The sequence below is a fragment of the Marmota monax genome, unplaced genomic scaffold (assembly GCF_021218885.2).
Source record: "Marmota monax isolate L192 unplaced genomic scaffold, Marmota_monax_Labrador192_F-V1.1 WCK01_AAM20220418_F8-fsc00212, whole genome shotgun sequence".
In the NCBI taxonomy this organism is placed as follows: Eukaryota; Metazoa; Chordata; class Mammalia; order Rodentia; family Sciuridae; genus Marmota; species Marmota monax.
The window spans coordinates 869,458-897,032 of record NW_026692413.1 but is presented as its reverse complement, the minus strand read 5'-3'; the positions used below and the strand labels follow the sequence as shown (position 1 = coordinate 897,032).

The following is a 27,575-nucleotide window of genomic DNA, read 5'->3' as shown; positions in this document are numbered from 1 at the left end:
TAAACATTTCACAATGTATGTATTGAAACCTAACTTGTATGTATGTATGTATATATATATATATATATATATATATATATATATATATATATATATATAGTTTTATATGTATCAACTAAAAAAAAACTTAAAGAAAAATTAAAGGGAAGTCTACTCAACTCAAATTTCCTGACTTGTCTTACCCCTAGCACACATACATGTACACATGGAGAAATATCCACTGTCATTATTCTAGTAAAAATACAATTTGCCAAATAATCATATACAATACCATTTAGTAAATGAATATATTTTTATACATTTTTTCTAAGAATCTTTATAATAATTTTGCAAAACTAAAGTAAATTATATTAGAATTTAAGACAAATGATCATATGCAAATGGCCAAAGGGTAATTTAAGAACAGAATTTTCATAGAATTAAAATCTTAAAATATTTTATTTATATCCCTGTCTGCCCTCAACTCCAATCTTACCATTTTAAGTAGCTAAATATTGGTTGTCATCCACTTGAAAAAAAAAATGCTGCATCCTCCTCTTCCCCTATTGAATTAAAATCAATTTCACTTCAGATTCTGTAAAAGTCCAGCTTTAGTTATGATAGAAGCTATTTCACATATTTTAATTGTCTCTCTTAAATCTATAATACCTAATTTCAAGGTCCTAATAGAGAACGTTGGTTTTGAATTTTTTTGTTTTTTGTTTGTTTGTTTTGTTTTCTTTATCTGAGTGGAAGACTTCAAATTGCACTACTTTAGTAGTTTGTTTACCTGCACAAAAACAGTAAAAAGGATAACAACTGTAGTTGCTGCAATGAAGAGCTTCTTTCTGGAAAATTCTGGAAGCAGGAAAACAAGAGAGAAGCAGATTGCTCCCCTAAGTCCCCCATAGGCTATAATAAACTGGTCCTTTCTGGTCACTGTATTCATATGACATTTGCTCACGAAGAAAGTCAACACAAGAACTCCTAAATGTTTCAATAAAAAGAGGAGAGGAGCTAATTAATCAGCAGAAATAATGTTAAAATTATGTTGTAATAAATTGGTTTTGAACTAGTTTAGAATTCTAAGGGCTTGTGATCAATAATTTAAAATCTTAAACTAATTAAGCAACTTAGAGGTTTAGTTTATAAAATTACATTCAGAGAGTTTACTTTAAATAGTTGCATTTTTGTTTTGATTTATTTTGTTGTTTTTTTTATTCTTATCATTCTTGGTTTTTAGAATTTAAGCCATACTTGTTTTCCTTGGGCCCACAAGGATTCTCTAGGGTACACTTTAAAAGCAATTTCCAGGGGCTGGGGCTGTGTGGCTCAGTGGTAGAGCACTTGCTTGGCATGTGTGAGGCACTGGGTTCGATTCTCAGCACCACATATAAATAAATAAAATAAAAGGTCTATCAACAACTAGAAAATATTTTTCAAAAAAAGCAATCTCCACAAACAAAATGTAACATTTCTATTCAGTCTTATAAATGCTACTGATCAGATACAAGCTTATGAACTAAAAGCTAAAGAATGTGACCTGTGCAATAATTCCATATAGTTCAAGGCTTTCAATAAGGGTGTTTTTTTTTTTAAACAACCACCTAGGATCCAGGGTTCTGAGAACCTCAGCTAAAATTTTTACTTACTCACATTTCATTATCATCTCAAAATCTAACCTTGGCGAAGATAGAAGTATTAGATCATGTACTAATACAATTTGAGACCCAAGTGAATCATATGTCCCACAGATCATATTATACTACTATACTTGAGTTATATTTCACTCCTTTTCCCTCTCCTTTCAATATGCAGTACATCTTGAACATTTTTCTGTAAGTAGGTTTATCAAATAATTTATTTCAAGACCAGAAAGAAAATACAAGATCCCTTGACAGGAGTACTGAAAATCGGGATTATTTTATGCAAATTTTTAATTATTCGTTACATTAATGCATAGTATTGGAGTTCATTCAGACATAATTATACAAGAATGGGATACAATTTGATCCAATTCAGTCCCCAAGAATTCCTCTATCTCTCCCGTCTTCCCACTCCCTGTTAGTGGAAAGCACAGATTCTTACAGAAAATTTGAGCTGAAATAAGTTGTTGGACAGACAGTTCTGACTAAATTGATTTACGTTAAAAAAAATCTCAGATTCTCTGCCTTTGAGTATAGCAATTTAAGGTGCCATAGGGTTGATTTGCAACCATTTGTGGATGATCAAAAAATTTATCTATTTCTATTATTTAAAACATTGGAATTAAATTTAAGTATTTTTTACATGGTGAAATGAAAATATAGTCAAGCCATTAGAATAGATATAATGAAAATAATAACTAAATTCTCTCAAAAGTCCAGAGACTTGAAAAATGTAAATTTTTTTTAAATTGTTGAATTCTTTTTAGCTCTTTTAATTCACTATTTTGTTACTACAAAAGCAGAAGGAACTCTTAGAGAAAAATTAAAATATGCAAAGAAAGAACATAATACTCACAATCTCACCCATTCTAAGAAAACAATTGCTAATACTTTAGAATAAAACTTTCCAAATCCACATGATTATGTTTATATTATTATTTTTCTAGTAGTTTGTTTTAACCACTCCCTTATTTTTGAACATTTAGATATTCCAATAAATGTCTAAATCTATATAATACATTCTTATTCTGTATTGAAATTGACAGTACTCAAATATAATGACACTATAATCATTTTGAACCAAATTACAATTTTATCCAAGTTGACATGTAATCTAGCACACTTTGAGTCAAACTACATTAAGTCAACTTAGTTGATTATCTTCAACTAATCAAAATTGACAGAAATCTGGTGTTTTAGTTTTGATTTTTACTGATCTCATATAGGCACCCAAATCAAAAGGAATAAGAATATTCTGATGTACCAACTACTAATGTGTAATTTCAGAGACTTGAAAAAATAACATTTAACATAGCTAATTTCCAAAGGGAAAAGAGAATATGGCCTACAGCTTACCTCTTCCATTCATTTATAGGCACAGCCTTAAATCAAATTGTGATGCCAGGCTTATGTAATTACAGATTCCTCACTGACTATGTTGTAAGAAGCATTTATGTATTTCCTCATACTAGATGCAGTGATCATCTATATATTATAGTTCAGAAATAAGAAAATATTGGAAACAGGATCTATTTTTTTTCTTCTGAATTTTCACAGAAATCAATTTATACAAACCTATAGAAATATTGACCTTCTTCTCTAGTTGTAGCTTTTTTGCTAGGTGTTAACATTTTTAAAAAAAAAAAAACAAAACATTCTCACTTATCCTTGGTATTAACCTTGGTATCCTCTTTCCTGTGAGTTTTTATCATAGCATATGGACACAAAGTAGATTTTTTAAATCTGATTTTATCTTAAAAGTTGTGTAGGTTTTTTTAAAGAACATTTTAAAACTCTAGTGAGATTTTCCAGTGGGCTAGACTAAGCCATAAATAGCCTTCTATGAACCTGTATGACATTCACCTGATAATTTCACTGTTAATGTCTAACCTACACACATTTTAATGGATAATAAAGCATACCCTGACCTCTCTTATTATTCATCCTTGAAACCCTAAGCAATTTTCCTAATGTGCCTCTCAGTATTGTTAAAGTAAGTTTCATAGCCTCCAACAAAAAGTCTGCAATGATTTTGTTCATTTGTGGAGGAGGAGACATAAATGTCAAGAAAAGATGATAAAGTATAAACTGAATTCCCATGAAGACTGTAAACCATGAGATTAAAGAGAAATCTCAGTTTAATTAGCAATGAAGGTGTGATTTTTTAGAATGAAAAATATACTATACATGCATATTTCACCTTGGTACAAATGGTATTTTTTTACTATAAGAATTGAACTGAGAAATATTTAGTTTCACCCAACAGTAAAGTCATATATCAGGTAGGACTTGGGAGGACACTAGATGTCACTCAGCTTCCACTAGAGTTCGAGTAAAAGATGAAGAATATATATAGACTCAGCATTCCCCAAGCCATAGCCAGTACTTCAATAATACCGATGAAACGATACCAGCGTGCTACATATGTACATGAAAGAATGAAAAGTTAAAACAACAGTGCCGAAAGTTGTAGGTGACTTTATCCTTTCTTTGTAATTTGGGATGAGGCTGGCAGATGTAAACACTCAGAAAAGAATCATAAAAACTGCTCAGCTTTTATCCTAGCAATAGCAGTAGTACTGGGTACAAATTCTTAGTAGTATTTCTTGGAGCATTTGTATTTTGTTATATTATTACATATTATAACATCATTATTACTAATAATATTCAACTTCACTGCTGCAGCTGCAGCAATTGTTAATAGTAGTAAAAAAATACTATTAGTTTTAATTGTTAATAGTAGTAAAAAACTAATAGTAGTAAAAAAACTGAGAGCTTTTAATATACCTGGTTCTTTGCTAACCTCTTTGACTGGATTAGCTCATGTAATTCTTATAATGGCTGGCAGAATTTGTTAGTATCAACACCACTTGCAATTTAAAGTTGAAGAAGCTAAGGCCTAGAATGATTTTATAAATTTGTCAAAGCCACAAGGCTCGAGGGTAAAACTAGGATTTTAATTGAGGTAGTCTATTTCCATAGCCTGTTTCCTAATATTGCTATTAAATTCTTCCTACATAAATGAAAATATATAATAGTCTGCCTATAGAATTATAGAAAATAAGCATATTTAAATATTTAATTCCATGCTTCTAGCACAATCCAAAGTTTAGTCAGCGTAGTTTTATGTAAATAACATTTACCGTACCTGATGCTCTCCATATAAGACAAAAAAAGACAGTGAAACAAATGTAAGGCCAATTCCATTCATGGTTATTTCCAATGGTAGAAACACCAAGGAAGATGAAGATAAGAGTGTCACTAACACTGCTCCACATCTTCATAAAATACTTGACAGTAGTATGGGACTTCTGAGAAATGTTAGCTTCCACATAACGTTTCATGCTCATAGCACAAGTGATAATTCTAAAGAAGGAAAAATAATGTGTGAGAATAGCACTTGCATTTAACTATAATGCAAGGTAATCATACAAACATTATTGAAGAATCAGAATTTCTGTTACTCAAGGTACTTTACTGTGTTACAGAATATGAAAAGCATGCCAGTTTCCAAGTTTTATACAATAACGTTTCTAAGACTATCAAATATTTAGCTTTCAAAATAGGTGACAATTTCTATGTCCTTTTGTGTGCTGAGAGCAAGTTGCCGGCTTTATCATTTTTGACATTGTCTAATCTCTCCTACTCAAATAAGATTACATTGATAGTTTCTAATCATTAGTTGGCAGTAAATCACTAAGAGCTAAATGCTAAGAATAAAAACTTGATCCTTATAGATTCTAAAGTGCTGCAGTGTTATTAATAAAAATAATATTTTATACTCAGGGATGTTTTGACTATTGTATTCTATCCACCACATTTTCAAAATTATGATTTTTCCTCCTGTCTAGTAAGCCTTTCCAGTCATCCTCAAGAGTATTTTAACACACTTTTCCATTCACCAAAATGGTTTCATTCCTACAAGCTTTTATTTCTATTTTTTATCATTGTGGGGAAAGATATTCAGACAACAACTTGGAGAGGAACAGCAAGGGACAGGGATAGAGAGAACATTGTACACAAAATGAACAACAACCAGTTAGTTCCCCATACTAAATTATTTTAAAATAATTCTTTACTGTAGGTGTGGCGAAAAGTGGTAGTCATTCAAATAATCTGCACAGAAGTCAGAATCTACAATAAAAACAGAAATTCTGCCACCTGTAGTAAAACGTTTTTTTTTTCCTAAATGCAGAAATCCTAGAAAATGACTCACATTAAAAACCAGAAGGGTCATAATGCCAAAGGAGAAATGTGGGAATCACACTAACTAACCTGTAGGTCAACTATAGATTTGCACAGGGCCAGTCAACAAACAACTAAATCTTGTAATCTGACACTCTGGGGCATAGAACCATAGGTTCTTAAACCTTAAACTAATTTTCCCTTGAAATGTACCCTGGAAATGAAAAGAAGATTACCCTATATAAAAACAAAAATAGTAGGTGAGGCAGAGATCTGCAAAGAACTGGGTTCAAGTTTCAGCCCTACTAAAATCCACAATCACAAAGGGGAGAGGTTCTGGTTCAATCCCTAGCAACAAATCAAGACACTTCCCCTCCCCTTATTTAATAACAGTAGGAATTTACTGACAATTTTCCTTAAAGTTACTGCAAGTTCTCTGATATTGCTCCACTCAAATTAAACCCATGAAATACACTTAGAGTCTAATGGGCTTAAGGTCATTAATGATTAAAAAATGTCATTCAACAAGCTTAGTTTATAATTTTTACCCACATATATCTATTTATATAAATTATAACTAATATTTCTTCAGTGCTTAATCTTTATAAGTATGTATCCTAATTGTTTTATGTATTTTTCTCAAACTCTCATTTCCACTGTTATGAAACACTTATTATCTCCATGCTAGCGATAAGGGAGTTATGGAGATTAAATAAGCTGCTCAAGACAGTAAGCTGCAGAGCTGTCTCCAGATCTGCCTCTAGACCCCATTCACTTAATCCCCTGGATATATATTTGAAAACACACACAAGGTATTTATTTTACAAATTCTGTTTAATACTTTTCAAGAATGGCACATTCAACCAACATGATATTTTGCTTTTCAATTTCTTGAAAGTTACATTTCCTACCTGATTTGCTTTTCTCTATTTCCTTTCATTAATTGAATTCTGAATTAAGCATCAATTCAATATAAATTCTCCCATTACTACTTTTAAAGAAACATTGGTGGTGAGTGATGGCCTGTAATACCAGTGAACCTGGAGGCTGAGGCAAGATGAGCACAAATTCAAAGCTAGTACTGGGACTTAAGCAGACCCTCAGCAACTCAGCTAAAATAAAAATAAAAAAGGACTAGGGACGTAGTTCAATGGTAAAGCATTATGGGTTCAACCCAGTACCACCCCCCAAAAAATGGTGGCTATCTACTCTGGAAACAACAGAAGGAAGAGAAGAATATAACAAATTTCTCTGATGTTTCCTTTTTCCTCACACCAAATCAAAAAGAAACACTTTCTGGTGATTATATCTATGTTTGAAGGCTTTATTTCAAAGTATTTCCTATACTTAAAATCAAATTGTTACATATATGTGTGTGTGTGTGTATAACATATATGTACATAGGGAAATATATATATAATTTTATCTGTCAAATTGTATCTTCTCTCTAGTCAGCTTAATAATAAAGAACTCTCTCTCCTGCCATTGTTACATAGTGTTGCTTCTTTATTCTCTATCATTTTGGAGCTCCTTCCAGAAACTGAAAGATTTCATTTTGATGTACAATGTTTCAAAATATAATTTTCACATATTTTTAATTTGACTATTTTCATTTTAATCTCAGCTAATAGATAATCTTTTTAAAATACTTTTTTAAATGATTATTTTTTATGCTCTGCTAAGGATCAAAACCAATGCCTCACACATGCTAGGCAAGCACTCTGCCACAGAGCTACAAAGTAGATAATCTTAATCAATTATTAAACAGTATTTTTAAAATGTGATAGCCAAGTATCTACTTTCAATTTGTTACAGAATTATTTTAAGTTGTAGTTCTATGTGCAAATTTTGAAGGTGAGAACTGAGTTCCTGTCACAAATTTGTCTCATGAACAACAATTTTTATTTGTCCAGTGAAACTTTATCTATTTTCATATTTTAAAATTCCTATATCATAAAAATACTTAAAATTAGGTAGGTACCAAAAGTTTTAAATGAATTGTCAAATGCTAATCAATGCCAAGAGAATACATGTTCTTATTATTTTCACTGTTAAATAATCTTTTTATTGATTATTTTTAGCTATACATAACATTAGAATTCAATTTGACTATTATAAAAACATAAAATATAATTTCTCTAATTCAGTCCCTTGTACTTCCCATTTTCCTCCCCTCCTCCCTCTCCCTGTTCCCTTCTCTCTACTCTACTGAACTTTCTGCCATTTACCCATACTTGTTTTTTAATTAATTTCTTGTGAATGTGCATGATGGTGAGATTCACTATAGTGTATCCATATATGTACATAGGAAAGTTAGGTCAGATTCATCCCACTGCACTTTCCTTTTCCCATCAATTCTCCTTCCCCCTCAATCCTCTTCCACTATCTCACTGATCTTTCTTCTATTTTGATGAAATCTCCCCTTCCTTTTTTTCCCTCTTTTTTCTTATTAAACAATACCTTCTAATAAATAGCTTTTGGTGACTTGATATTTATATTCAATTTCTTGTTTTCCTATCTGTTACCAAGTAGGTATTATTTTCATTTTCTATTCTGGAAAAAATTAAAACAGTTCAGCATCTAAAAATGTATTCTCCCTCAGGTCAATTTTTGATTGTTTGAGTAAATGGTATAATAAAATCCTCAGGGAGCATGATGAACATTGATCATCTGCTAAAATTCCTGAAATACTATATGCTTCCTGATGTCTGAGTAAAATATATTTCTTTGTTTTCAGCTTTGAGTGTCTTAAAGATGTTAACTAATTAAAATATTACCAAGACAATATTACTGCCATAATAAATGAACTATGACTGCATACTCACACCTGTTCTTAGGCAATTTCCAATTGCATCAGTTTAATACTTCTTGAGAAATATGGTGTATTGTGTGGTTCCCCTCCCACCATGGTGTGATTCCTGTTTTCAATCACTTTATGATCTAAGGTGACCTGACATCATCCTAAGAGTACATATATCAAGCTAATATATAATTTGCATGTTTGCGGATTGTTTCAAAGATTAGTTATATTTTACTTTCTATTCTGTTTTCTAAGTATAGATATACCACACATGCACACACCTTCAGTTGCCAGATTAAATATGAATAAAGTATCCACTGTTTTGTGTTCCCCATCTTAGGTCATTTCTAATTCATTTATAAAAATGTTACCACAAAAAAAAGGATTAAGAGAGGTGAAGAAGAAAAATCTATTAAGCAAAGATCAGAAATATTATTTGATTGTTTCCTTTAGCCAGGGAAACAACAGCTGATGAAGAAAAATCACATCACCAACACTTGAAACTGCTAATATTTGAATGCCAATTATATTCCAATTACTTTTCATACATTATTACATTAAATTTTCACAATAACCTCACAAGAATGCATGAACCACAAAAACATTAACTGGCCCAGTATAGAACAACTAGTATTTTACACAGCAGTTATTTGAGCGTAGCTTTGATTGAATCCAGAGTTTATCGTCTTTGTGTTGTATGATTTCATTTCATTGAAATAGACAAAATTTTCCCTAAATAGATATTCATATTTTTCAAATTTTAAAAAGTTCTTGCCTGGCATGGTGTCACACACCTGTAATCTCAGCATCTTGGGAGGCTGAGGCAGGAGGATCGCAAGTTCAACACTCAGCAATTTATCAAGACCCTGTCTCAAACAAACAAAAAATAAAATAAAATAAAAAACCTGGCTGGGGATGTGGCTCCGTGGTTAAGTGACTCTGGGTGCAATACCTGGTACCATAATTTTTTTTTTAATTCTTAATAGCATTCCAACAAAAATATGTTACTGTAAGCACCCCAGAAGAAAGATCAAAATGCTTAACACAACAAAATATATGGTAAATATTAGACACAAAATTTTCCTGGTATGTTTTACTTTGTATATTCTGCACATCTTATGATTCGCCTTGACACAATAAACTGTATGCATTACAATGGTAAATTGATATAAAATCCACTTGTAACTATTCGCCTTTCTGGATAATAGCTACAAATTGAACCCATAATTTGAAACACCTATCAAAAAAGGTCTCCTTGTCAATCACCAGTAATTATTAGGTATGGTCATAAAGTTATCCTTCAAAGCAAATGATGTCTGCCTGAGTAAGTCAAATTCAGCTTCTAATACTACTATACTCCCCATGCTCTAATTTGGCAATAATTCTCATCTACTTTACAAGGTTTCTTGTACCTACCTATTTCTTTACTTTCCCCTCTGCTATCACCCAACATTTGCCATTTATAACATGGGAATTCTATTCATCAAATTCAGACATTTGTTTGCCCCTTTTTCTTTTTATTCCTTTTTTATTCACTATGGTATTTGAAAATTTTATTTCAGTATTTTTTTAAAAAAAAAGTAGATTAGTATTATTTTTAAATTAAAGCCACTTAAAAATCAAATTCTTGCCTCGCATGCACAAGGCCCTGGGTTCAATCCCCAGCACCACCAAAAAAAAAAAAAATCAAATTCTAACAAATTTGATTTTTTTAAATGTTATAATTAGGATTTTAAAGAAACTAGGAATTTATTTGTTTTCTTTTTAGACCGTTTATTAGACCATGAGTTTAGACCTTTTATTTACTTCATCATTACTACATAGTGCTAATGTATCAATAAGCTTTCATAGTTAAAAAGGGGGGGCTGTATTTCTGCACATTTTTATGTAACACCAAAAACTATAACTTGGGATAGTAGCCATTTAATCAAGAAACAAGATAATTTTTCTACCAGTCCCCAAAATATTCTTCCAGTCTATTTTTCCCTGTAGGGCACAATAAGACAAATAATACCAATAATAAATGAAATGATAAATAAATAAAACATATGTTCAATAAATAGTTTGACTATAATAAGTGAGTTAATGAATAAAAAAGAAAAATGTGAAAGGTATTATTACTGTCCTACAGGAGTTCACAACTCTGGGGATTGGAGATTCATAAGAAAGTGCTTACCAGTGCAAAGGATTAAAGAATAAAAGTGTTTCTTAGACACTTACTGGAGGATCAAATAAATAGCTAGTCACAAATTTCCATAAATGCCTAAAGTAACTAACATGAATTAGAAGTCTGTAGAATCTAATGACATTGAAGATTAAAATAAGTTGTTATGAAAAGCAAGAGGAACAGGAAGAAAAGTCTACAGCCTCTAGATTTTCAATGTTGAGGGAACCATCCCCTTTACCTTTTCTACTTACCCACTTTTTCCTTTTCCTGAGTAAGTCAAATTTGGCTTCTAATACTACTGTACTCCCCATGCCCCACCACCACCACCACTGCTTCTCCACATGCACTCTCTCACAAGTTCAGACATTAATGTAGTTAAATGTTCTTAGTTGTTATAGACATTGTTTCCTATCCTTCTTTGTTGTCAACCTATAATTCCATGTAATCATGTTTTTACCTCATTAGGTAAATTTTAAAACCTTTGAAAGGAGATCTTGTTTAATGTTTTTTATCTCCTACAAAAGTGAGAATATAGTAGAAGTTCAAAAATGTGTTTACTGTTTGAAATAAAGTGTATTTTGGAAAGATTTAAAAATGATTGGGGCTGGAGTTGTGGCTCAGGGGTAGAGCACTTGCCTAGCACATGTGAGGCCCTGGGTTTGATCCTCAGCACCACATAAAAAATAAATAAATAAAATAAAGGTATTGTGTCCAACTAAAAAATAAATATTAAAAAATGGTTGACTGAAATCCATTCTAATCTCAGTTAATTCCAATCAGTTTGGCTGTTTATACTATGGCCCAAATAAATTCCTAATGATAGAAGTAAAAAAACGAAGCTAAGTGAGAAAATCAGAGTATGCCTTTGGAAAGCTTCTTTGAAGTACTAATTAAAACAACTATACCTAAAAGGTTCCTCTTTGTATATTAATAACCAATCAATACTTGTTTTTCTTAGGTTTCTATAATGGAAAGTTAAGGAATATTTATGAATGATAGTTTCATAATGATGTTAAAATTTATTTTAAAAAACAGAAATTAACTCTTGCATTGGAAATGTGCAAAATTTATTAAACAAAATATTAATTCACATGGACTGTGCAAAGATTTTATCTCTTTAGTATATGAAAAATAAAAGAGATAATGACCTTATTTAACAAATCTTCTATAATTCCTACAACAGTTTATCTTTTACCTTTTAAGTATAATTTTACATAGCATTTGCTAGGATTCCATATTTTCATAAGGCACAAATTTAACAACTCTCATCCATTCTTTACTGCTTTACATCTTAGAGCTGTCATTCCATGAGTACAAAAAAAACTGAGACTTTTATTAAAACAGCATAGGCTTTTAGATTCAAAAAGATGATTTAAAAAGGAAAGGATGGCTGAATGTGAATATACTTAACACTACTGAACTGTATGTTTAAAATGGCTTAGATGGCACATTTTATTTTTTATTTTTTTTTTTTTTTGGCCAGAATTTTTTTTTTTATTAATAACAGCAATTTCAATTTTTTTCTTTACTAATAACAGCAATTTCAAATTGCTTTTTCTTAACTTCTTCCTTTTGGGAGGATGTCCAGAATAAATAACTTAGACTTTATTTTTCCTACTGTCAAGTTGGATTTCTTGAATTAATATTAATGACTTACATAAAATTCTCACCCTTATAAAATTATTAGAACCAGGAAATCAAAGGATTATATTTCCTTACTAAAATTGTTCTAAAATGTAATTCTAATTAATTTTTTAAATCACTACCTAGCTTTTTAAAATAAAACTTTTTGTGGGAGATAATTAGAGAATCACATGTAGTTGTAAGACATACTTCTGAGAAAATTCACCTATTTAATCAAAATAATTTCAATATAAACTGAATATTCATGAAATAATATTGGACAGAAATATATCATGTAGTATACAGCATCATCTCTGTCCATTAGCTGTTTGAACTCCATTTTTATTACTAAGAGACTCTGTGGTTCTGTCACTTCTACTTGAATTCTCTTCTTGATTTTACATGCCATTCCTTGTTTCTGAAAGTCCTAAACACATTACTCAGATTAACTTACATTTTTTTCTATAGGCTCAATACTTGTCTATCATTTTTCCCCAAATTGCTTTCCTTTATATGCATTAGTGGAGATAGGCATTTCCTCCTATTTGTTTCCTTTTTTTTTTTTAATTTTTTTTATTGGTAGATGGCACATTTTATTACATGATTTTTGCAACAACTAAATTTAAAAAAGATGTCTTTATAATGGATTGCTCTACTCTCAGACTCTTTAAAAGTGAAAGACTTTCTTATGTGTTGAAATTACTTTATTATGCTCCTGCATGGAAAAAAATAAATTATGTGATCATTTACACATCTTTCCGGGCATCCATTTCCTCATATGAAAAAATGAGGGGGTTGTGTTGAATGATTCCACAAGTTTCCTTTCAACTATTAGGTTGTACTAATTTTGCACTTCTGCTATTAGTTTTTGAAGAAGAGTAATAAGAAATGTAAAGGGAATAGCCTGGAAAAGCACCAGATTATTATCAGTACACAACTAAAATCAGACAATGGTCTGAATGTATATTCAGTATGCCAACACATTAAAGATAAATGCAGTAATTGATTATTTACAGATAAATCATTGCACAAGTTTAAGAAAAAGAAGGAACTGGGAATTCCTGTGCTTCTATATTAATAAAATTTTAATCTATGGATAAAAAGTCTTTTGGATATATATATATTATTGCTTATAAATTATAATATATATATTATTGCTTATAAATCATAGATAATTCATAAGCACTTCAATTCACCAGTTAAAAAATAAAAATACCAACCAAAAATAAAATTTGCCTAGTAAAAAAATTTATAATGAACCAAGTGTTTTTCAGTGTGAAGAGAAAAATTAAAGCCACCAGTCTCAGGAGCTCAGGAGACTCTTATCAGTCTTTGCATAGACAAGCCACTCAACTGGAGAAAGGTCACTGTGATGCAGTACTTTATGCAAATATATTCATGGTCCCATTGCCTTAAGAAAGGGAAAAGAGGAGGGAAAGGAAAGGAGAGGTACTGGGGGATGCAAGTGACCAACTTATATTACCCTATTGTGTCAAGAGCCATCCCTGGGCTATTTGTGGTCTACATTGGCATCACAGCCTAGTGAATAGGAGAATCTGGTGTCTGGAAATTTCCAGTTGAAATTTCCCAGACACATTGTGAGCCCTATTCAAGCTCTGCCTGGTCCCACAGAGCACTGGAGATAGGGTGATCTGCTGCAACCACACAGCCTCTCAAAGATGGGTGTGACCTGCCAAGATGCATATCAACCTGCTGACTATGAGACATCACAAAGCAAAATTCCACCCCTGAAACCATATTCTTGCTTTTGATGTACCCCCTAAAATAAACCACAGGAGCCATATTTTAATTTTCCAGCTCCAGCTCCTGTGTGGGCTGGATCTATCAGGCGCTCTACTTTAAAACTATAATTTTGATTCTTTGTCTTTTGTTCTTCACTAATTATTTCTGACTTATTTTCTCCAGTGGCTTATAACCTCCTGGGCAGGAAAAAAGACACCCTGGCAAGGTACTAGAAGCCTTTCCATACTATTGTGTGTATGTATGAATACATAACAACGAATCTCACTATTGTTCATAATTATAATGCACCAATTCTAAAAAAAAAAAAAAAGAGCACCAAAAAACTGAACAGTGCCATGTGCTGCTCTGAAATTGATAAGCCTTCTTTTCTGTTTTGTAATGGATTTTTCACCAAGCTTCTTTTATGCTACATAAATATATAGAAAAATTCCTGAAAAGATCTTCAACAAAATATTACTTATAATTTTATCTGTCTGTGTTTGAACATAAATAATTTGTTTTAAAATCTGAATTTTCTGAATATTTTAAAATGAGCATGAGTAAGTAACATATTTAAAAAATGAAAATTCTTTTCAGTTACTTAGTACAACCCATATGTATTTCTCAGCACTGTACATAGACTTAGCATATTGAAAGTCTAGAATAAAGAGAAAATCTGGGAGACAGAAAAGAGTAAGATATCTGTTCATTACATTGAAGAGAATACAAGTATCACATATTATTATAGGTGAAAAGGAAAGAGAAAATAATAATGTACACATTGAGCTATCATAAAGGGTTAGATATTTTGAAGAGTTCTTTATATCTCATTTGATATTCACGACAAGGGCACATAGCTAATAAATAGTAAATATGGGACTTAAAAATCTGTTTAGTTTCAAGTCCTATGGTCTTAACCACTACCCTAATACTACAATTCCTACAGTTTGCTCTTAGTTTAAAAAAAAAAGTTCATCACATTTATAATAAATATAATGTGTAATGTTCTATTTTTTCAAACATAAAACATAAACACAAATTTTTGTGCAATTGTTGTTTCATTTATAGGAAAATATTCTTCAACTCTCCTAATTCTAACATCTCCAGACATATCCAGTTATTGTTTATGGGACTTGACCTCAAGAATACATACTTACATGCATAACGGTGCATAAATTATAGTCAAATCAGTTGACTACAAAGACAACTACTAATTATAATTTATTTATAACACAAAACAATCCATGGTCCTCAGCCACACTTCAGTTTTCTAATGAATTAGATATGAGAAGTTTTAAAATTTTACATTTATTAATGAGATACATTCCAAAGTCTATTATTTAGAATGTGAAAATGCCAATATTATGAATGGTGATTGTACTTCCAAACAGGAAACCTTTTGAACCCAAAACATAGCTAATAAGTCATGCCAGACTAAGCTATACATCCTTTCAACTAGAGTTTTTTTAGTGTTGGATGTGGAAGTTTTGCCTTTGGTTTTATTAAATGAAAAACTAGACTGGAGCAAAACATCAAATGGTTTTGCATCATCAACCAACTTCATCTCCTCTAGACATATTATTTTGTCTTTTTGTATCACACAAATTGAAGATCAATTTGGAAGTAAAGATGACTATTAAATATTTTCCCTTTGATTACACTTGAATAATTGGCTCTAACCTTAAAGATGCATGTGTTTAATCTAACAAATTCACTTTTAAAAGACTTCTACAATCCTTTTTATCTCAGTCTGAGAAAGTTGAAGAATTACTTAAATATTTTATTTATTTATTTATTTAAGTTGGGGGGATTGAACCAAGTAATGCTTAACCACTGAGCAACATCCCTGGCCCTTTTTACTTGTCTTTTATTTTGAGACTGTGGCTCATTAAGTATCTAAGGACCTCACTAAGTTGATGAAGCTGGCCTCAAACTTGGAATCCTTTTGCCTATCAGCCACCTGAGCCCCTGGGATTATAGGTATATGTCACCACACAAGGTTTTCATTAATTTTTTATTGAACTTTTCTTCCCTATGGCATTTTAGCAATATATTTCAAGAAAACTGAAGAGCTAACCACCTAAGGCCAATAAGAATTATAACAATTACAAATTCTTTTTGAGTGGCAGTTTTTATGAAAAGTATTTTTGTAAATAATAACTACTCATAATTTACTGAGTTCCTTTAGGAAATTATAACCTTGAAAATAGTTTCATAAAATCAAGCATTTCTACTTTAAGTAGTCTCTTTCTACCATTCTAGTTGCTCAACTCATTCTTCAACCACCTTAAATGTTTGTGAAGTCTGCATCACTCAGAATTCATTTGCAATTATAATATGACTTTTATAATACCTGTCCTGTTTCATAGTTGTTCATATGGATGCTTCTCATTCTCATTCCCCAAAAAACATTCACTAATATTCATCCTGTATAGTAGGCAGGATTCATGTCACTTTATGGACATTAACTTTCAATCTTTAGAGCAACTGCATCAGTTAGGCATTTATTTAAGCCCATTTTACAAATCAGAGAGATTAAGTAACTTACCTAAAGTTTGAATAAGAATAAGAGCAGGGATTTTCACTTACATCAGTCTGACTACATAACTTAATGATTTAACAACCACACTATAATTTACCACCTACCACCCATTCTTCTCCACTGCATTCATACAGGTCTCCACCTTATTCATTTCTATATGACCAGCTTCTGATATGGTGCCTCATATATTCTAAAAAACTGCCCATATTAAGGTGCCAAATGACTATTTACAAAGCTCATTTTGGTCTAGATAAGGGACTCAAATTATCTGAAATGAAAGGTCAGTTTCTGTTAATAAAAATAAGAATTACTAGAAAAAAGTGGAATAAAAATGAGACATACAAAATACAAGTCCCTATTGATTATTGTGTTTAGCAGAATATTGGACATTGTAAAAATTATCAATTTCTATAGTAACCAACAGTTTATAGACCAGAAGATGTTCATGGGCCACAATTTAAATATCACTGACCTAGATAAAAATGAAGCATTTCACACTGTTAAAACACATTTAATTAGCTTATTAAAATCCCTTTTTGCAAAAGTCACAGCATGGCACAAACTCTAGATCATTCACAGGGGAAGAAGTAGAATCCAAATAAGATTTTAAAAAATAAAAATCATAAACATCTTCTTCTCATAATAGAATTAGTTTTGTTTTTTATGTGCAAGCTTAATTTTTATTATTTTCTTGATGGAAATTTTTCAAGTCTTTAAGCCTAGACACTGAATTTTAATTAAAGTTTCAAGTATTGATTTGCCATAGGAGTAAAAGAGTTTCTCAGTAATTAAATTCCAAAATGAAAGGTCATGTCTGTCATTGACTCATTACAGTTCTCTAAGAAATTCACATTAACTTCTTCCTTAAGTAGAGATTTCTTAAGAATGTCACTACTCACTTCCTAGATATATTTCTCTATAGAGCAAGCTGTGCATGATTCATTGAGGCATGATTAACACAAGTAACTCATTTTACAGAAGTGGTCTCATGATGTCTTATCTAAAATTCCCCTAGTCATTTATGTACTCTTTTTTATAATCTTTCAAAAAGTGACAACTGAGGGTCCACAAGATGTAAGTTGCTACAGCTCTTATTTCCTGTATTATTCTCAGTAAAATGTAGTGATTCTTTCCTGAAAACTGTGTTGGCATTGCAATTCCAGAATTGAGCAAGTTAGGTGAACCACAGAAACTTTCCTGAAGACTCATCCAGCAGAGCTTCTAATCTTGGAAAATTTGAATTAAAAAGGGGAATTGGGGAGGAAGAACAGTTGTATCCAGGGAGCAGGAACAGACTACCTGTTTGTTTGTCCATTGATTAAGTATACAAGTATCTTTCAGCTAGGACAAAGGACTGTAAGATGGCTAGGTTTCATCAATTTCAAAGGAAACAAAAATATTTCATATTCTATAATTCTCTTGATATCTTTAAGAAATAAACTCAAACTTGCTATGCTTATCATTAAAATGAAATATATGCTATAGCTAAAATTTCTGATTTCATTTATTTTGAACAAGGACTTAACTTAAATTTAAGCTTAGTATTTAAGTTTTGAAACTAGTATAGAAAGTACTTATCTGGAAGCTTCAGGTAATGGTGGTAACAGTTGCCAGGTAAAGACATCTATATGTTGGTGGGATAGAAGACAAATTCCTTCCAAATGTGAAAGAGCTCTTAGCTCCACAGACACATAGCATTCCACCATTTCAGCTAAGAAAGTAGAACATCTAGTAGATTCACACAGTTAGAAAGCTAAGCAACGTCATGATAAATTATTGAAATGACATTATATAGGGTGTTTTATAATGCTTTGTATAACTTTCTTGGATAAAATATTATCATATAGTAATACAGATGAATTATGCAATTTACCAACCAATTTAGTTAAAACTCATCATAAATGAGGAGACCTAAGATAGAATATTCTTAAATTCAGGGCTTTGATTTTGTAGTTCACTTTAAATGAACAATAATAACTTCAAAGTGTATTTGTGATATTACAATAATACTGCTTGTCACTACACAAAACATCGTTCTGAATCCTAACGTTCTATTGGATCCTCTTTCTTCCATAACTTATGCATTTTTTTTCTTTTGGTCAGAAGAAGAAAATAAGAATATAAAAAGAGCACCCTTTTGGGATACTGGTGTAGCTCAGTGGTAGAGTACTTACTTAGCACGTATAACGTCCTTGGAATCCATCCTCAGAGCCACAAAATTTTTAAAAAGGAATTAATTTTGAGTATTTTAGCTACAATTAAAAATTCAGTTTTAATTTTAATATAATTTTTTTAAATTCACGAATAGAAATTATAAGATTATTACAAAAAGTAATTTTCTTTAGACACAATAATCATTTATCTATAGATGCTTATGAGAAAACAATATGAGAAATTTGCCTGCTGCTTTCTGTACTATAATTTTTATATAATATTATTTGCAGAGCCAATGAATAGTGTACTTCATTAATTATAGTTTTTAAGGTTTTTATTATTTTTTAATTTATTTTAATTAGTTATACATGAGAGTAGAATGCATTTAAGCACTATGAATAGAAGTGATACCAGACAAGAAGAAGTGTCAACCCAACCTTTAAATAACAATGACGACTATTTTCTGAGAGTCTCAAAAACAATGTTAGACAGAAGTGGTTGTTTGACCCAACCACACTTAATTAACAAACATTGTTCTCCTACCTACACTAGTAGGCAACAATAGCAAAGTAGCAGTTTTCTAAACAAAATACAGACCTATTTGAAACCTGGGAAAGCAAATTCATATTTTTGCCAAGCTTTCAAAAAGGTAACAAAAATATAATGGTGATAAAAAGCATATTTTCAAGTTTCTAAATGAAAATCCAAGCTTGATTGTTAATCTCAAAAAAGTACTAATATAAACAGATGTATATATTCAACAATATAATTTTTATTGTAATAAAACCACAAAATTTTAGCATAAAATTTAAATATAGCAATTAATAGCACTGATGGGTAGAATTTTTATCAGAGAAAGTCCCAAGTAGAAGGTAACTTGTTTTAATAAAATTTATGTTTGAAATATCAGTACCTGTGGACTTATTGACTCCAGAAGTAATGCATTATTGAAAAGGAACAAAATTAGTTCCAAATGGATGCAATATACTACTGTTAAAAGCAGCCATCATTAAGAATGGATACTTTATAGTCTTGGGCTAAAAACAGTGCTCAACCTCACAAATCTCCTACTTGACTTTTAATTACTTTTCATGCATTATGCTTTCTTCCTTTCTTCCACCCTCAACATATTCACACAGAAATCAATGATGTTATTGACCATTCTGAGAACTAATAATCTTTTACGTAGGAACTGATTCATATGCAACTCATTTCTGAAAAAGCAATCAATTCTTGAATGAGTGCAGGTGTTTTCATGCCTCTTTTCCAAATTATTGGACAGTGGAATAAAATAGAAGGAAGAGAAATCTTCCCCAAAGCAACATTATATCTATGATTGCTGCATGCTTAACACAGTAATCCAATCAACAAATAACAATGACAAAAATTATTTTTTTATATTTAAATAGCACTCAGTTAATATAATATATTTATTGCAATCATACTGTAAAATAGATATTATCATCCACATTTAACAGATGAAGGAACTAAAGCTCAGGAAGTTTGGGAGAAGCTTTTCTGTTTCCAACATATAAAAAGATAAAATTTTAATTTTTGAAATATATTTTATTTTTAAATCTATGAATTGACTGTTACTTAAATTATTCAATCTAAATTATGCATTATTATTATTGTATTTAATTGTTTGTTCATCATCATCTATATGCTATGGTCTGTAGGTGACCAGTGCATCAGTGCTCAATTTCTTAACCAGTATTTTCAGCCTAACTAATTTTCAAATTAATAATTTGAAATTAATAATAAAAAATAATGTCTAAGAAAAGCATTTTCTTAAATATTTTAAATCATGTTTGTGCTGTTCTTGTTCAACTACATTCAAAGTAATTACAGTAAATACAGAGATTAATATATAAACGCAATTTGCTTATTTTTAAAAAGGGTATTAATACAACTTTTAAATAAAAATTCACCTAAAGTCCTATGTTAAAATACCTAAATAAAAATTTAAATTATTTAAATGGATTTTATAAACCTATCTCCAAAGAAATTAAGGATAGATCTTTTTTCCATTATCTTTTTCAGTCAAAATAAAAAAAGATTATAAGATCATAGCCCGAAAGGATACTTGTAATCATAACTGAAAATAAAGGTTCTACATTTAAGGAAGTTAAGCTTCAGGATATTTCAAAGGAAGCAAGTAGATTTGGCAACATTGTTTTTCCTAGGATTTATTCTTTCAAGACTCAACGGAAACCTGCCAACAATCTCCATATTGCAAAGTTTTGTGAAAGCCTAGTGGCTCAAAAGAAGGAAGCCACTTTAAAAATACCATTGTAGAATCTCTGAACAATGCCCTGAATTAGAATTAAATTTAAATTGTTTCATTCAATTCCACACATTTCTTAGCTCTTTTTACCTGTCTTTCATAAAGGGTAATGGCAGACAATAAAACAAAAGACAATTGAAAGCCCAAACTACATCTCTTAACAATTTAAGGTAAAACCACCCAGGTCCATGATAGAATTCTTACTTTCAATTTAGAATATTTTCATTTAAAACGAACTAATTCTAGTCACATTACCATGACATTTATTATTCACAGCAAATCCTTTTAAACCCTAGAGTAACCTAGAGGCATTAGTTCTTTGGAAATTAATTTAAATCAATCTTTTCAATTTTTTCTATCTAAGCTTCTGGAAAACCTGTAACATTTTATTTAAGTATTTCATTACTTTTTTTCATAATATTTTAAATGGGTTGATCTATCTAAACCTAATGCAAAAGCACTTATATGCTAATACTGTTCATGTGAGCATTCAGCCTTTGCAAGTTAACTATTAAACATGTAGGATTATCATCACTGGTTAGTGCCAATGATAGATAATGGAAAAACAGCATACACTGTATAGTTTACAAAAGAAGTAATAAAAATATTCTTTGTTATTGCAGAAAGTTCACCTATGCCAGAACAGTAAATGTCAAACTTACTTAAGCGATATGCTGTCTAACTACACCCAGGACTGCTATTATGCTCAGGCACATCAAATCTATTAGGGAAATGATTCACCCGTTCAAAGATAGAGAATTGGCTCAGGGAGCTCCATGTCCATAAAATGAGGGATTCATTTTGGTTTTCCAGCCAACTACTTCAATATAGGTAAAGTAGTTGAGGTGTAGCAATTTAACCTCTAGAAGGAGCCCATAAACTTGGTCCCAAAATAAACTTAGAGTACTGTGACTAAGTGACTCTATTAGAGGTATCAGGAAGAGAATAAAGGGAGCATCCTGTTCCCATATCTAGGAAATGGAATTTTCTCGATTTCTGGTATAAAATGAGACTCAATCCCTAAAAATATAGGTAAATAGATACATAGGCAGACAGACAGACATATCAAGTCTTATCCAGATACTTACGCCACAATCCCTGAGAGATGGAACATTTCTGCTGTCAGGTAGGAGAGATAACTATATAAAAAGACAAAAAGGGGTTCAATGACCCGGATGGTCTTCGTAAAACGTGTGGTAAAGGCAGCAAACATTCCAAACAGGAACCCAATGAAAACTCCTCCTATTCCAACCAAAAAGAATTTTCCCATTGCAGCCAAAATATCCACGAGTTTGATAGATGGCATTTCATTGAAAGACTTGAACAGCTTATATAGTACCTGCATAAGAAAGATTACAGCAAATCTATCAATTAAAAAAATCCCAAATTCTACCCTATCTGCCCTTCTAACTTGTGAGTTACTCAACTTTGAAGTTCTATAACTCCTAATGCCACTGAACATAAGTCATTAACAGGCTTACCCATACCAATATTTCTACAGATCACAGATCACCATCCAACTATACATGATTATGTTTGAAATTTTTCTGATGTTCTGTGAAGACAGCTTTCATGGCTAAGATTTTCTTAGTTGGCATGACTAAAAAGATCATGGCCTGCAGAAGATTTATCTCACTTTTCAACTAGTAAACTAATAGAAGATAAATACAGGGTCAAGGAAGTCTTGTCACTTTCTAAAGCATATTTGTGACTGTTAAAGCATATTCTTTAAATTTGTAGACTTACTTCTAGAATTAACTTTCTCAATTATGGCCTAAATTAGGACTTAATTCTAAATTTCAGGGGTGATCTTAAGGGAACTTAATTCATTGCCCAGAAATTCCATGCCTAAAATACTTACAACAGTAACAGCATCATTTAGGAGGGATTCTCCAAATACCAAAATATGAAGTTTCTCATTCACGTGTATTTCTTCAAATACAGAGAGAACAGCTACAGGATCTACAGCAGCAATCAAACTACCAAACCAAAGATTATGAAGCAATGACACATCTTGAAGGTTGAAGTACTTCACCTGACATAGGCCATAGAGAGAAAGACCAATTCCAAATGCATTCCACATGGTTCCAACTACAGCATACAAGAGAATGGTTCCTATGTTCTCAAAAAAGGGACGACTGGGCATAAAATACCCTGCCTCAAGGACTATTGGTGGGAGTAAGTACAGAAAAAATATATCACTGTCCATTATTGGTGGGGATTGATCATTTAAACTATAAATTAGTCCTCCCATGATGAGACCTACGAATATCAAGAGGCAGCTTTCTGGTACAACAGTGGGCATTTTATTATAGACGTGAAATCCTGGAAAAGAGAGAAAAGATACGAGTATTACAACATCATTATCAATCACCCCCATATGTCCAACGTCCTTCTAGTCAAGCCTCATGATTTCAGGAAAATAGCTTCTTAGTCATTTCACATTTTTCATTTTAATAATGTCTAAAAGGTGCAGATGCATGGACAAAGACATTTATCTCTATAAAGGAAAAATATTTGCTAGTAGAATAATGGCACTCACAGTTAAAAAGAGGACAATAATTCATATGTCTACCAGATCCTTTTCAAATGTAGATGCATATTTTAAAATACACACAAAACGTGTTACCAGCTAGATATGTTCTTCTATTCTTCTCACAATCACAGTGATATACATCAAATTATATATAGTTGAGAACCATAATTTTAAAAATTTGTTAATTGATTAAAAGTAATCTGTTATTTCCATTATGCCATGCTGTTTCCCTATACAGAATGATTTTTTTCTTCTTTATATTGAAATAATTTGAAAGTTCCTCAGAGTACAAATGAAGTCTTAGTTCTACAGCCCATGGACCCACACATAAAATATGCTCAGAAAATATTTGCTGAATTAATTAATTAATGCTAACAATGGAGATTTTTGTTTACTAAACTTATGCCCAAATTATTTTCCTGAAATGGTGCAATACAATCCTATTCAAACAACTGTAGATGGGTTACATAACAGAGAACTAGGAGCTGATTTTTCTAAAAGCACTGACTTGTCATTTGGGACTGCAAATGCCCAGTGGGTAGCTAAAAGCAGAATAATGCTTGACATTTCTGCCTTCATTTTGTACCTGTCTTCAGATTACTGATGGGCTCTGCACATAGTCATGTTAATCATTTAAAGAGGGCTCATCTAAACATTGGTAATACATGGTTTATCAGCCCTAAGTTTACATATCCTACTTCAACCCCTTTTAAGACTGAGGATACCAAGGTAAAAGGTATTTTCAAGATTTGCAGGCACATTCCACTGTCAGCTTTGCAGATCACCTGGATTGGCACCTAGAAGTCTTCAGTCATTGCCCTACATCTTCTAAGAAGATCACAACCTTGCCAATAGCTCACCACATGGTGAGACTGCACCCCTAAACAAGAGCAATCATCTCATGGGAGCCAAATTTCCCTCATCCAGGATCACATGTCTCATAGGTAAACATTTTGAGAATCAAATGGAGATTGCCACCTCAGGTAATAAGTACTTCATCAGAGCAACCTCATAGAACTATAATAATCAGACCACAGTTTAACCAAGACTGCTTAATTATACATATCTTTCATCTCCACCTGACTCAATTCTACTTCTATTTAAAGCTAAAGTTCATGTAAGTATTCCTCAGTCTTTAAAAGGGATGAAGTAGGATAGGTAAACTTAGGGCTGATAAACCATGTATTACCAATGTTTAGATGAGCCCTCTTTAAATGATTAACATAACTATGTGCAGAGCCCATCAGGAATCTGAAGACAGGTACAAAATGAAGGCAGAAATGTCAAGCATTATTCTGCTTTTAGCTGCCCACTGGGCATTTGCAGTCCCAAATGACAAGTCAGTGCTTTTAGAAAAATCAGCTCCTAGTTCTCTGTTATGTAACCCATCTACAGTTGTTTGAATAGGATTGTATTGCACCATTGCAGAAAAATAATTTTGCCAAATGTTTACTTACATGAAAACTTACATAAAATCCTTAATCTCACTTTGCCATCCTGATATAGCTATACTGATTGAAGTTCCTTTCCCACTTTTCACTACTAGTTTATCCATTTGATTTGGGGGGCAAAGGATGAGACCTGATTCATTGGACCCCCAGAGTCAGACATTCAGTTTTAGGTAGTAACATTTGCCCTCTTGTCCTCACATTAATATTTACTTATACATTTTTGCTATCAGTATATCTAGTACTGAAAAATATAAAATATAAAAGACCTTAACTATACACATATGAAAATTATTGTCACCCAAGATAATGAGTATTTCTGATCAAGAAGGCAGCAGATGAGCATTCTAGTTCTGCTCCATAAACATGGCAAATTATCTTTTCTCTCTAGCCTTCAGATATACTATCTATAAAAGAGAATGGATGAAAAAATGGGGCTGGGATAAGAATGACTTCTGAGGTTTTTCCTAGCTTGGGCAATCATGCTATGAGTCTTTGGATCTTGTATATATCATAATCAGTCAATATATTTTGTTAATACTGAAAGTACGTTTATAAAGTAATTTAAACATTGTAATGCTAAACATGATTTATTTGGGAACTAATAAACTTGTTTTAAAATAACAAAATTCTGTAGGATGCCATATTTGGCATTGTTTTTGGTTCTGAGCCTATAAAAAAGAAATAGTTAATAATAAACACTTTGAACTTTTAAAGGGCTCATAATTTTAACATTACCAAGGTAAAAGCCAGATATATTATAAAAGAACATAAAAGAAATAACTGAACTCCACTTAGGAAGTTTATAATACTAGTAATTCAGGGTGTTCCTATAGTTTAAATATGTTAAAAAATTTTTCTGTTCTATTTGCTAGGCTTCTCTTTTGTGATCACCCCCTAAAATGCTAAATGGGGGTAAAAAGGAATTTCTTTTTAAAAAGGAGATAATCTACCTGGAAAATATAACAAGCTTCCTATGAGGGGGGAAAAGGGATACATAAAGACTGAGGCCAGTTACTGTCTAGAATCAAACTAATAACATTCACCTGTTCTTCTTTTAGTGTTATACCATCTCCATATATCCCTTGAACAACTGCAACCCTTTTCATTCTATACCAGGCTGGGCTTATTCCCACCTTCAGCTTGGAGACCACCACCATAATCTGGATATAATCACTTTCAAGTGGGGATTTATCTATAAATAAAAGATCATTCTGGAAGGCAGCAGGAGGCAAATGTTCCAGCTTGCTTTCTCCAGTATTTCAAGCAAAGAGCACCTTTCTTACCATCCAGAAAAGCCCAAAGAGTTCCTATCAGAAAACTTTATGGGAGAGCCTTAGGCAGTCCTTCACTTACCTATCTTTGCCAGAGAGGCTAACATAATCCAAAGTGTGATCTCAAAAGGGACCTGCACATGCTGGTAATCCAGGGAGAAGAGGAGTGTGTGAGCCGACACCACTGAGTCATTATCCTGTGTTTCTTCTGGCTCCCAGCTGCCATTGTCTGTCTGCGGGTCCAGGTGGTGCTGCATACTATTCCCGAAGGTTCCTAGAAGCTGGGAGCAGAGCTGCCCCAGCAGCAGATGCAAGAGCCCTAGCCCACAGGCCATCAACAGCTCTGCGAGCTATGCTTGCTAAAGCAGTTTAATATTATCTCCAGCCTCTCCTTCTCTCAAATGTGGTTTGCTGTCTCTAACCCTTAGACCCACTGCCTAGCACTTAGTAGATCAGTGAACACTCCAGCAGCTCCCTGGAGTCCCTGCAGATAAATGATAGGTTGCAATACCCTGGAATGAGATTAGAGCCAGGAGCCTGCAAAGGGAGGGTGCTGGGGGAAATGATTGATTGACATGGAAAAAAAAATTAACCTCAGTCCTAACTCTCAACTAAGGGAAACCCCTGAAAACTAGATTCTAGCCACTTAAAAATTTATTTTCTTACCATGAGATTTCTTTATTCCCTGTAGATCTGTAAAAAGTATTCAAGTGGAACTCCTATACCTCTTGAGGTCTATCAAGGTGTCTGCACACAAGAAACCTAACTAGCATGCTTTGGGCAGGAAAAACCTAAAAGTAGCTTAGTTTGCTTTAACAGAGAGAGTGGAAGGATTGAAAAACATTAATCAGCTGCTCCTAAAAATTCTAGGAAAAATAATTTTCATTATTCTGAGTATATGGCAATGTACTTAAGAACAGGGCAAAGAATATTATTTTACTATAATTCCTGTAATCCATGTGATGTCTTTTGATAGAGATTTCAAAGCCAAGAAATTTGTGCTCCCACTTTCAACTCATGGGAATTATGCTCCTTTAATTTCCTTGTCAAATTATTCAGTTTTCATTATGACCAACATGAACTGGTTTCATGAATATAAAACTTAGTGATATTTAATCAGTGAGGCTGACCTCTTGAATAGTTGCAAATCTGTATTATCATGACCTTTCCATTTTTCCCAGATTTATTGAG

General features: G+C 32.0%; 1 protein-coding gene across 1 annotated transcript in view; it reads right to left on the bottom strand.

Moving 5' to 3' along the window:
* The window catches only part of LOC124091538 (sodium/hydrogen exchanger 2-like), a 63,178-nt gene extending 36,459 nt beyond the window's left edge, over positions 1-26,719 (bottom strand). Inside the window, exons 1-5 of the mRNA XM_046442612.1 lie at positions 26,467-26,719; positions 22,988-23,451; positions 22,215-22,465; positions 4,774-4,991; positions 770-966 (exon numbers count right to left, since the gene is read on the bottom strand). Coding sequence (XP_046298568.1) covers positions 770-966; positions 4,774-4,991; positions 22,215-22,465; positions 22,988-23,451; positions 26,467-26,719 — 1,383 coding nt within the window. The remainder of the gene's footprint in view (positions 1-769; positions 967-4,773; positions 4,992-22,214; positions 22,466-22,987; positions 23,452-26,466) is intronic.
* Positions 26,720-27,575: the final 856 nt, after the last annotated feature.